This window comes from Apostichopus japonicus, chromosome 19, assembly GCF_037975245.1.
Source record: "Apostichopus japonicus isolate 1M-3 chromosome 19, ASM3797524v1, whole genome shotgun sequence".
NCBI lineage: Eukaryota > Metazoa > Echinodermata > Holothuroidea > Aspidochirotida > Stichopodidae > Apostichopus > Apostichopus japonicus.
Window position 1 is genome coordinate 21743909 of NC_092579.1, and position 12385 is coordinate 21756293.

Genomic DNA, 12385 nt, shown 5'->3' on the forward strand with positions numbered 1-12385 from the left:
GAAAGGGTTGCTGGAGGGAGGATTGTGAATCATCGAGAGGTGGAGAGAGAGAGGTGCAGAGGGGGGGGGGCGGGTCTTTACGAATTGAAATTACAGTTAGCCTATATATAGGATCGAAGTCCGTCCCTTCCCAGATGATGCGCAGTAAATATTTCATTAACTAACATTAATAATTATACTAATAATAACAATCAAAATGATAATAAACTGATATATACTCATTCCTGTGTTTAATTATCACATATTCTTAATTTATTTGCAACCTTGAAAACTGAATATAGCCGTTGATGGCTTAAGAAAAAGTTACACCTATGGTTGCACTCTGGTTATAAGGTATATCATCATTCTATCATTCATCACCATCTGCACCATCGATTGATCATCATCATCATCATCATCATCATCATCATCATCATCATCATCATCATCATCATCATCATCATCATCATCATCATCATCATCATCATCATCATCATCATCATCATCATCACCAGAATCAATTTAATCGTCATCGTCATCGACCTCATCATTCACCATCAACCTTATAGGGCATATAGTTTATATGTTATAGCCTATATCTAATGATGACTGGATAATTTCACACAAAATGTATTATTAAAAAAAAAAGTCGGAAGGAAATGAACATAGGCCTATGATAACAATATATTTGAGTGGGGTGGGGAAAGTGGAACTAAAGAAGTGGAAAAGTCTTGAATATAATTTCTTTCGAAAAAATACAAAATTCAACGCCATTTTCCAATTAAACACCCTTTCAAATAACAGTTTCCATACATATTTAAAGGACATACTTGTACATCAAGTGTGATAACATATCAATGTAATTACAACAATTTCTCTGTTCTTAAACTGACAGTTTACAAACCAGTTTAACATTACATAAAAAATTGTATCCGTTTTTTGAATAATGTCAGGTGTTTGACATGTCTATTTCGTATGAAAGAGCACAAAAAGACAAAAAGAACAGTGAAGAAACTACCATGATAGCATACTCTGTTAAGGAGATATGACACTTTGAAGATATCAAAATTTCTTTGAAAGCGACTGGTGTAGAAAGACTTAATGTGAGGGTGTGACGTCACATCCTCACTTCCTTAACATTTGTGATTATATTTCTTTAAAAATTATTTACATTTTTTAACACATTTGAAAATAATATAATCAAAAATTCTTCAGATGTTTAATCTCAAATACTTCCTTTGACAAATATGAGATCTCCTGACATATCTTATGGTTGAAAGTCATGAAATCTCACAAAATATTTAGAGTAAAAAACAAAGAATGTGATGATGTGACATCACAGCTAGTCAGATTTCAGCAGTTTCTACACAATCTGATAAAAATTTACACTTGAATATCTCTTTAACCGAAAAAGATATTTGAACAGTTTTTTCACCATTGTGTTTCTTTTATTGCCCTCTTTCATATAACATAAACATGTATGACAACTGAACCAATCCTTTAATATAACACATGCCCGGGTCGCGAATTTTTTTTTTCCCAAACAGGTTCTCAATTACGGAGTTTTCAGCCAATCAGATTGCTCGTGACGTCAGCATCAAACGCTTGATAGTTCGAAGACATACACTGAGTTACACACTGACACTTAATAAAGTCTTGTTATACGCGGTTTCCCTGCAAACGCCCTAACTTTTACTTTTAATGCTTGGATAACATGTTGACCTTACCTATGATACATACGCTACATTCTATCGGTTTCGTGTTTACGCCATCCAAGATTCGTCAGCCGTTCTATTGAAATCGGAATTCGTTTCGTGGAATGGGTAGGCCTACACCAAAATCAACTTCACGACGCGAGTTCAGCCTTGAATGAATATACGCAAAACAGTTTAGTGTATAGTCAAGGCTTCATAATTGACGCACCCCCGTAATTGACGCACCTTCAATTATTACTAGCAACGATAGAGCAGGCCACCTAAACTTTTTGCAGTGAGGCAGAATTACATATTTCATGAGTTTGAATCCATTTCAGCTATTTGATGACCAAATTGTGGAATTTTTAAGCTTTTAACACCCTTCCCCCGGTTTTGTACGTTGAGTTTTTGGGCATTTGGAAATCTTGCAACCTAAAAACTACATTTCCTCAATATCATGGACAACACTACTCTCTGGGACCTGATCTGTCTAAGCTTAGAGGCTCAGTAGTATAGCAAGTATAGCAAACAGCATCTAAAATCAATGGATGTATACTAAAGCCTTCACTACAGTTAGCTTATCGACGAATGTGTCAATTTAGGGGTATGAAAGAACTTGACACGGCAGACATTTTGTGGTCAAGTTCTGCTCAATTGTACGTTGCATATGCACAGAACAATAAATATATTGAGATCATTACATTTCTGAGGAACCACACATATGAAAAACACATACAGTTGAGTGATTTTGATTTTTCCTTGATAGAAATCGTTGATCAAATCCTTAAGTGCGTCAATTATGAGCCCACCATGCTACAGTATGATGTATTTCCGTCATTGCACTGTGTACACAGTTATAATACATATAGGCCTATATCGCATGTGTTATGTACCCCTGTACGAAACTTTCACTGTGCGATGTTATCGATAAATGCCTTCACAGAAATCTTCGATCAAACTAGATCATACAATACTAGTGTGCTCATTATGTATAAACCAATTCCAAACACATCTACATATATTTACGAAAAGCTGCGGGTAATTTTGAACGGGTATATCTTCGTTGCAACGAATGGATGCAGACATTTTGATAACCTCGAAGTGAAGGGTTTTATTGTTATGACGTAACTTTTCCGACCAATCATGAGCGACTATTTATACACAATTGAGAACCTGTTTGGGAAAAAAAAAATTCGCGCCCGGGTCTTTTATTTGGTTTCTTCGGAGGTAACCCTAATTTGATGTATATTTCTGTCATTATTTCTGATTGGGCGATTTTAAAGGACTTCCTTCATCAGATTATATACATAAACAATGGAAAACTGATATGGGAAATTTTAATTAAAAAAATTAGAAAGAGGAATAGACAATTTTGGGCTAGAGTTAAAGTGGTTCGAGCCAGTGATACATTAAGGTTACAACAGTGCGGGGCTCTTGACCCTATCCCGATCTAGAGACAAACAATTATTTGTATTTTTTCATAGATTAGATCAACGTTGTTTTAAGGCACCTCATATTTAACGAGACATTACGTTTGGTATCAATTACGAATTCAGTTAACTGTGTCAGTGGCAGGTTTTAAAAGTTACAGAATTGTAAAGAACGCCCTCAATTCTTATTCAAAAGGAACATTATGGCTGCCTACGTATAGCGGTTATGATAAATAATTGACACAATATACTGAAATATCAGGGAAACGATTTTATATTAAAATTTCTACCTTTCTGATTTCGACCGTTTCCTCGAAACTTCGTCAATTTAGTAGGAACAATTTGGAATTTGTGACAGTTTTGTCTAAAACTGAATATTCCACTACATATAAGTGCATAACTACGATATGTAATTTTTTTTTCTGTCCTGGGGAGGGGACATGAAGGGGATAAACATTTGACAACCGTATGACCGTTCCTCTGGAAGTTGGTATAAGTCATTTTAAAGTATCCCCCCCCCCACCCCACTAGTGAATTACTATATTTGTTTTAAGGAAAACAAGGCCCTGCGATAAGTCATCAATCACGTTAGGTTTAGGCAACACACGTACAATGCTTTATGTTCGCTCTCGTGATTTCTACCTGAGTTGTACCTTCAATCAAAACGACTCCTATGAGGAAAACGAAAAAGTCATCTAAGCAACACGTTCCACCAGTTCCACAAAGTCCTGTGCAATCTTGCGCAGAAGGCGTGTCGACCTACATGAAAACAAATTAGAAACATGTGAAAATAAACTCCTCAATGCAACCATGACATGATGATACTTAGCAAACTGGCGCCAAGAAGCAACGGAGCAGACTACAGAATTCAAATCGAATTTGAACAGAAAACTATGTAGAAACTCGGATTTTAAACTGGAATACAGTCACCAATAACATTTAAAAGTAATATTATGTATGATACAATATATGTTTTACTGCAGACCTAGCTCACTTAAACTAAAACCGATTCTTTCAACGAAAAATAAAATTAAGGATGTGTTGTTTATATTGAGTCTTTTCGCACTACGATAATTAAAAGCTCCTTTTTATCTGTTTTATTTTTCTCGAACGTTATACATACATCCCTACAAACTGACGTAATGTCTATACTTGCTATTGTTGGTTTGTATAGGTTTATCAGTAAGGAATACGATCTCTTTTTTGTTTTGTTATTTGTTTATCATGAATATGATGCAACAAAGGTAAATACTGACTTTGCAATAGATCGTTAACATACCACAACCATAACTGGGTCGCCATCATCGTTTAGGACGTAATCCACCGAACCAATGACCCCGGGACACGCCAGATTCACATTTGTACCAGGAGGGTTTCTCTTCTTACGTGTACTTTGAGTTGACCCACCGCTTGTAAACCTCGGGCTGTAAATTAAAACATATCAAAACATAACATAACATAACTTTCTTTCTTTCTTTCTTTTTAGACTAGATAGTCCAGTCACTTCAATTGATGAAACTGACTTGTTTAAAGAGTCGTTCCTCACAAGTTCAGTGTTGTAGAATTACAACCTGGACTAAATAGTCTAAAATATTAATTTTTAATATGTATGAATTGAATAGGGAAATGGAGAAAAAAAATAAGAAATTACCTGTAACATAGATCAAGGATAGCAAGTTGAGCCGGTGTTAGCGTGAAAATAGGTTCGTAGCTAGGGTTATCTTGAAAAATCAGGCCGTTGCCTTGGTATAACCCGCACATTATGTTTGCAACAGTGCCATCACTTAGGGCATCATCGAGTGCACCCATCTGTTGTTGGTTTAACTGAGGCAGCAAATTGCCACCATAAACGAAGCTTACGCTTATGATAGACAGGATACTAACCCATGCTGAAAGCACAGCAACAAAATACATTGTTCTGTAGGATAATAAGAACAAAATAGTTAAAACAGGCAATTTTATCTGATAGAAAACGTTCTTCTTATCATTTACAATGCTGTCTGTTTACTTTATTCAAGTTATATTCACTTGATTTTGATGAACGCATTAAACAATACAATATGACGTCAATCCCTGACGTAAGGTTTTATTTTTTTTAATTTTTTTTTTCTAAATTCAAATACTCTACATATTTGAAAAAGAATTAAGTCAACTGTGCTCAAAAGGACGTGACAGTAATTTATTTTCAAACGGTATAACCATAGAGGTATAATATCTGTTTTTACCTCCATGGTATAACCGAGGGTATTCCATAAATCAGAACAGTGCAGAATCAGTAACAGTGAACACGTGTATGGTAGGCCATACGGGAAATAATTGCTGATATAATGTCCATGCCGGCATTAATTCTCAGGAAATCACCATGTATATGCCGGTATTAAATAGAATTAATACGGACATTAAATGTAATTAATATGGGCATTATATAGAATTAATACGGGCATGAAATAGAATTAATACGGGCATTAAATAGAATTAATACCGGCATTAAATAGACCAATCACATTAGCGAATTTTGAAGCTGCTATTATGCTCTAAGCTAGTGTTAATCCCTCTTGCTTTAGCGTGAAAGCAGCGCAGTTATTTCTGCTGTATGAACAGGGGGTGGGAGCTGGAGGCCTCTGGGGAAACATGCCCCCCTATTTGTTTCCAAAATAGCAAATGTGCCCTTCTGGCAAGCATACTAACACATCATATATATTTAAGTGATATGGCCGGTGTGTATCGGTTTATAGCATAACGAGTGGTGGTTGTAGAATGAGTGCCCCCCCCCCCCACTTTTTGGAAGCTTCCTCCACCTGTGTAGAAAGCAAAGTACAACGCAAAGCACAATATCTGCGTGATTTTCGTCGAGAAGCGAACGATACTTGTAGGTTATTGACAAATGTTGACTCCCAACCGCACACAACCCGATGTTTTACCAGTTCGCAATGCTTTGAACCGGTTGTTAATCTTCGAAGAGCATTACGCAATGCAAAGCTTGGAAGACTCCTGAATGAAGACGAGTACAATTTCTCATCAGTATCTCTGGATGAACTAACGGGGAAGTTTCACGCCCGGCACATTAGCTGGAAACTTGTTAATATCATTGCGTATTACACGTTGCGCAACTAAAGTTGCAGTGCCAACTAAACAAATATGGTCTATTTAATGCCCGTATTAATTCTATTTAATGCCCGTATGAATTCTATTTAATGCCCGTATTAATTCTATTAAAAGCTGCATGGTGATTGGCTGAGAATTAATGCCGGTATTAAATAGAATTAATACCGGTGATAATTTTAATTCGTATGGACATTAAATCAGCAATTATTTCCCGTATGGCCTACCATACACGTGATCAGGATATAACCGTATATCCAGGGAGTTGTTATTCCATAACAATTCCCTGCAGCGGGTATATCGTGATGGAAGTTAGACCGTGTAATCCCAGGTAAGAACTCACTTACGTTTGATATATAAAACTTCGTTAACCATTTAAAAAAAATGAAATTACCTCAACTGATGCTGAAACGCTTCTAAAAAGTAATACCCTTTTTGGAAATCTCTGAATATTTACTCGACAGAAGCGTTAAGTTAGACAATACAAACTCTCAGACTGAGGAGAACGGTCCAATGCTTGTTGAAACAGAGAGACCATTATACTTGCGTTTCTAGCATATTCTTCGAGGGGGGGGGAGTGTGGCGGGGCGGGTGCGGAGGGGGCATATTTTTTTACTGTATGTATTTAAAATAACATATCTCACTGCACGGTTTTTTTCTTTGCATATAACCTTTGACCTTTTATTTATTTTCTTCAACAGTGGCAAGTGACATCAGCTAACTTTAATCACATTGGTCTTCTATATTCGTTGCCACTCAGTGGCAAGAAAGAAGTTCTTATGCTATACGTGGTGAAGTATGAGAACTTGTTTTTCCCGCTTTGGGACAAGTTTGTTAATACGTAATTGATTACTTTGGGAGTTAGTCGTTTTTCATTGGTAAGTAAGAGGAAAATTTAAAGGGTCTAAAAATATATATATTTATATATTTGGCGTAATTTTGTTTGGCGTTTTCTTTAATGGTTGATTGAATACTGATTGAAGAGAAATTCGTATTTGGTGTTTCTGTCTATCTTTCTTTCCACCCAATTTGGCAGACAATCTGAATTGGTCACCGTTTGCGTCACAGGACAACCGGCAACCCTGATTTGAGCAGGGAGTTGTTATGGAAACAACTCCCTGAATTGAGTAACGTGTTGTTTTAGGCAACATTGACCAAGAACAACGAAGGAGTGTGCGAGGGTCTCTATACACAGGTACCGTACCCCTTTCAGTCAAGCTATTCTTTTGTCACTGTAGCCTATACACACGCCACATTGTAAAAGAGTACTGCTTTAGATGTGGATGTATTGAGCTGTATTGAGCTTGTGATTTCATTTTGTTGTATTTTCAGTTTTATTAATATAGTGTATACGTCATAGAACTATTATCAAGTATAATTAGCTCCATTTGTGTGTTGTGTGTCATTAACGTGTAATGGTAAGGTATGGGAAGAGGGAAATACATCTTATATAAAATTAAAAAAAATTAAAATAAAATATAAAAAATAAAGTACACCAGACGAAAGAGGACTAGTAGAATCGTTGAATGTTACTGACCCTGATACCCTTTTAGGTTGAGAAGAAGCACCGACTAAATGAGGTTACCCATCCTATTTTGCCGAAAAAAAGTTATGCTGTGAGGTCGGCTTCGTTGGTGCAAAATGATGTAATTTTCTATTAACAGAAGACCTTTCAAGACAGAACCCGTGTTGAAAGGATAAGGACGATATCATAAGATGTCGTGGTACATCTTTCTTTCTTTTTACTCAAAATGTTGAAAGCTAATTAACATATATTAACATAATGATAACAATGCCATATATTAATGAGATAATTAAGGTAAATAAACCTATACACAGTTGTGCTCACTTTTTTTATATATATATATATATATATATATATATATATATATATGGGCTTCATGCCCGTACTAGCAGTGAAAAGTATTGGTATAAAAACCCTTTAGGCTATTAGTACTGATACACATTATAACATCCGGTCACATCAGTCCGTCTATAAACTCTTACAGGGGATCTCAGGTTAATGAGCACCTTCAGACAATGTGACTAGCCTGCTTCCATCCTCCTTCTCTGTCCATTTGGTGTTCACATGATTTCAATGGTAATGGCATCAAGTTCAAACCCCCCCCCCCCTTCCCCCACCCTCCTCGACTGAACTATATGTAGGGACTGAACTTTTATGGAATAGCCAGAGCTAGGCCAGGTGAGGGAGGGTTAATTAAAGTGGCCAGGGGGTTGGGGGGGGGGGGAGATAAGATAAAACAAAATAGCTAAACATATTGCATTTTGGGGATATTTATACTATAAATTCGTCTATAATTAGCTCCAAACGAAATGTTGTGCTTATAAATACTCTTGTTTTTTGTTAAAGTCGAAACTGAAGAGGGAGAGGGTGTACATCCTTATCAGTGATCATGAATTGTTCACAGGCTGAATGTCAAAATAAAAAAGGCTAACCCTACTGAACCCGCATTCCCCCCCCCCCCCGGCTGACGATGGGAGGTGGGGCGTATCGTTGCATGCATGTATATAGTGGATCAAGTTTGGTAATCGTTCTTAAAACGAACTGGTATGCCTATCGTTGAAAAGGAACAGCCAATATAGATGTTGGCACTTGGAGCTCGTAGTTTTGTTGAAGGGTGAAATTTATATTTGTAAATATGACCTGATTTGAGCTGAGAAGATAAAACTCAAATCCATGTTAAAGCTCTAAACTAACACTGCTTATATAGTTAAAGTTGAAGTTGTTTACGTACCTGAAGACGAAATCCGTAACCAATTATTTAATGATTTATTCAGCTTCTACAGCGGTACCGCTAATACACGCACACATGCACCCATACACTATGACAACTACAAACACACTGGTTATAACTCGTTTGTAGGCACAGGAAATAACAATTGAACCTGCATTGAATGCATTCACATTGGATTTGAGAAAAGATCTCGTAGAAATAAATTAATAAAAGAAATCTGACTAAACAATGAAAATGAGCAAATAAATTTATAGCTATAGAACGGGGTTCGAATTCCATAAATATCTTGGCTCTTTTCCAAGATTGTAATCAGTTAGGTACCGTATCCCCACAATCACAAAAATGTACTCTCGCTGCCGGAAAAATGTATAATATAATAATCAGCGACGTAGCCAGGAATTAAGAAGGTGGGGGGGGGGGGGGTGGGTTCCTTTTTGCGATTGATATGGGGGAGGGGTTTAAGAGGAGGGGTTATTTTGGACAATTGAAGGTCCTTAGATGCGATCTGGTGCAATGTTTTACCAATTTCATCATTAATATAATAATAATTATAATAATATTATCAGTAGAATTTGTTTCATGCTTGAATTCTTTTACATGTTTTTTTACATAATATATCAGAAGGACAAACATAGTGCTCTTTCACCATTTTTCCAGTAGGATGATTCTTGTTGGACTTGTCTGGAATTTAATACATTTGACGAACTGAACTGATGGACAGACAGCCAGATGTGCAGTGGCCTAAAAACAAATATCGTTATCGCAGTGTATTAGCAGTGTAATACTTTTTTATAGGGAGTGCGTATCATAACATGCTGTTCGTGCAACAACTTAGCACGAATCATATAGAAAGGATGAGAACGCACGTTGTCGACGTCGTTGCGCATACGGTTCGTGACACTCCATCGAGTGCGGTTAGGTAGGCAGTGGCCAACTGTCGGCTTGTAAAAGGCTATAGGCTAAATTTAGCTAATTGCAGCTGCCAAACTAAGTAAGTAGTTGAATCAGTAGGCCGGAATGTTACTACGATTATAATCGAGCTAACGGAGCTGACGAGTTTTCAAGATCAAAAGAGCACTGACAAAATACCATGCTAATAAAACAACAGTTTTTTAACATTTTTTTTTCGTCACTAAAGGGGGGGGGGGGGAGCAGTCACTCCCTTGCTCCCCCTGGCTACGTCCCTGATAATAATGAACTAATGAAATGCCTGGATGTTGAAGAGGATGAAATCAACTATAGGGTTCGTGTATTAGGTGAATTGAGGGAAATTGAGGTGTTTTCGGTATCCGTTGATGCAATTGAAAGACTACTCAACGAGAGTTGACACATGAGACAGAAAGAACTATGCTAAACTATCCATGTCAGTCGAAAATTGTTACTCTAGCCACATTGAAGTGACGAATTTAGTAAGTCTGGCAATAAAGGAGCAAAAAATTTCACTTTGAGTCAGCGTCATGGAAAGGAAACAAACACTATAAGGCAGAGAATAAAATATTAGTGGTCCAAATTCCAGTAACGTGCACAGGAAGGTGTGGGTGGTGAGGGGCATGAAGGAAGGGGCATGAACATTTATGTTCGGGCGTTCTGGGCTGTGAGAAGTGATAAGATCATGTTCAATTTCGTAACGGATATTGTACTTCAATGAGTAATGATCCCAGTCGTGGCACGGAGACAGTAATACCACCGGTCAAGGCTTTTGAGCTCTTCATGATTCCTTCTGTAGATATATGCCAGTGCCATCGTGTGCCCCCCCCCCCCCTTATATCCACAAAAGCCGACGAAACAATTCTCTCGAGAACTTTGACTCCGGACTCCGAGGCAGAACCTCTCTGATCCAATCTTCCCAGGTCAGCTAATTTTAACCCATTTATTACACGCGTGGCTCAACAGGACCACGGTGAAAAAGTCGTTACCGGGCTAACCAACCGCACGTATGGAAAGCCGTTTTAACATTTAATAAGGAATTTCAGATATCTCGAAATAATTTCAGATATCTCAAATTAAATTTCAGATATCTCCAATTTATTTCAGATATCTTCAAATCAATTTTAGATATCTCGAAATACCAGAGAATTTCAGATATCTGAAATTCAATGCGAGATATCTGAAATTCAATTCGAGATAACTACAATTCTATTTCAGATATCTCGAATTCAGTTTCAGATATCTGAAATTCAATTTCAGATATCTGAAATAGAATTTCAGATATCTCGAATTCATTTTCAGATATCTCGAATGTAATTTCAGATATCTCGAATTCAATTTCAGATATCTGAATAAGAATTTCAGATATCTCAAAATCTATTTTAGATATCTCGAATTCAATTTGAAATATCTTAAATAAGAAACAATTTCAGATATCTAAAATTCCCGATTAAATGTTAAAATGGCTTTCCATACGCACGACAAACTGCGGTGTAAATGGGTTTAAAGGGGTTTACTGTGGCTTTCTGGGGTTAATGGCGGCTGTCTGGGGTTTGCGGCGGCTTTATACTAAGGGTCTGCTATAGTAACATATGCGACGCCTCTCTGAACCAGGAGAGAAATGAAGCATGTGTATACCTCACATAATGTGTAAGTTTGCATCGATACGTAAGTGTGCATCGATTACGTAAGTATGCAAATCGAGGAGGTGAGTATAAAAGGTCACATCCTACACACCATTGGGCGAGGGCAGCATTGACCTTTGCCAGACCTCGACCAAGCGGAAATTTCCCTTTGGTCACGCTAAAAAAATAACACACATCGGCAACGATGACAAACATTAAGGGTGGTGAAGCCGGTGTGAAAATAGGGAGGACATAGGGACACGTTCCGCCACCCAGGCTCCCCGCCTACGCTTTATGAAAATCTCAAATCTTTAACCAAGTTAGCCCGCTCAGTGTGTTTTAGTCATATAGTATTCTCAACATCATGGTGATGGGCGGCCATTTGGGCAATATATAATACAACGATGAAACAAGAGACAAAATGACAAGAACAAAGGTGTAAAGGAACAATAGTAAGAATGTAGTGCATTACAGATAGACTGAAATGATACAAAGATGAAACATTCTAAACAAGAAAAGATCAAACAGACCAAGGTGAAGAAAATTAACAGCTAATAATAAGACAAGACAAGTGCACCAACACTGACTAAGCAACCAAATTAAACTACATCAAGCCATCGATAAACGACATGACTGCGCGAACTAAATGCAAGTTCGCCCCTACGGTTGAAAGTTTTCCCCATAGATCAAGACGAACATTAGGACAAAATCAAACCGGATATTGAGACAGAATCAAAACGAACAACCTCGTCCCCCAGTGCCCCAGTTAAAAAATCTCTTGGTGACACAATGACAACAGGACGATAAGCCTACACAGTTGACTGACCTTGACAAGCACGGTGCAGCGTGGTTGGACTAGGGAGTTGTTCCAT

At 37.4% G+C, this 12385-nt stretch overlaps 1 protein-coding gene across 1 annotated transcript; it reads right to left on the reverse strand.

Annotated features, from left to right (window-relative positions):
- Positions 1–208: 208 nt before the first annotated feature.
- LOC139960653 (uncharacterized) lies at positions 209–9118 on the reverse strand. The gene is made up of 4 exons (XM_071959193.1): positions 8962–9118; positions 4755–5021; positions 4383–4527; positions 209–3862 (listed from the first exon to the last, which is right to left on the reverse strand). The coding sequence occupies exons 2-4, from the start codon at positions 5015–5017 to the stop codon at positions 3698–3700; spliced, it is 573 nt and encodes a 190-aa protein (XP_071815294.1). The 5' UTR covers positions 5018–5021; positions 8962–9118; the 3' UTR covers positions 209–3697.
- Between the last annotated feature and the right edge of the window lie 3267 nt (positions 9119–12385).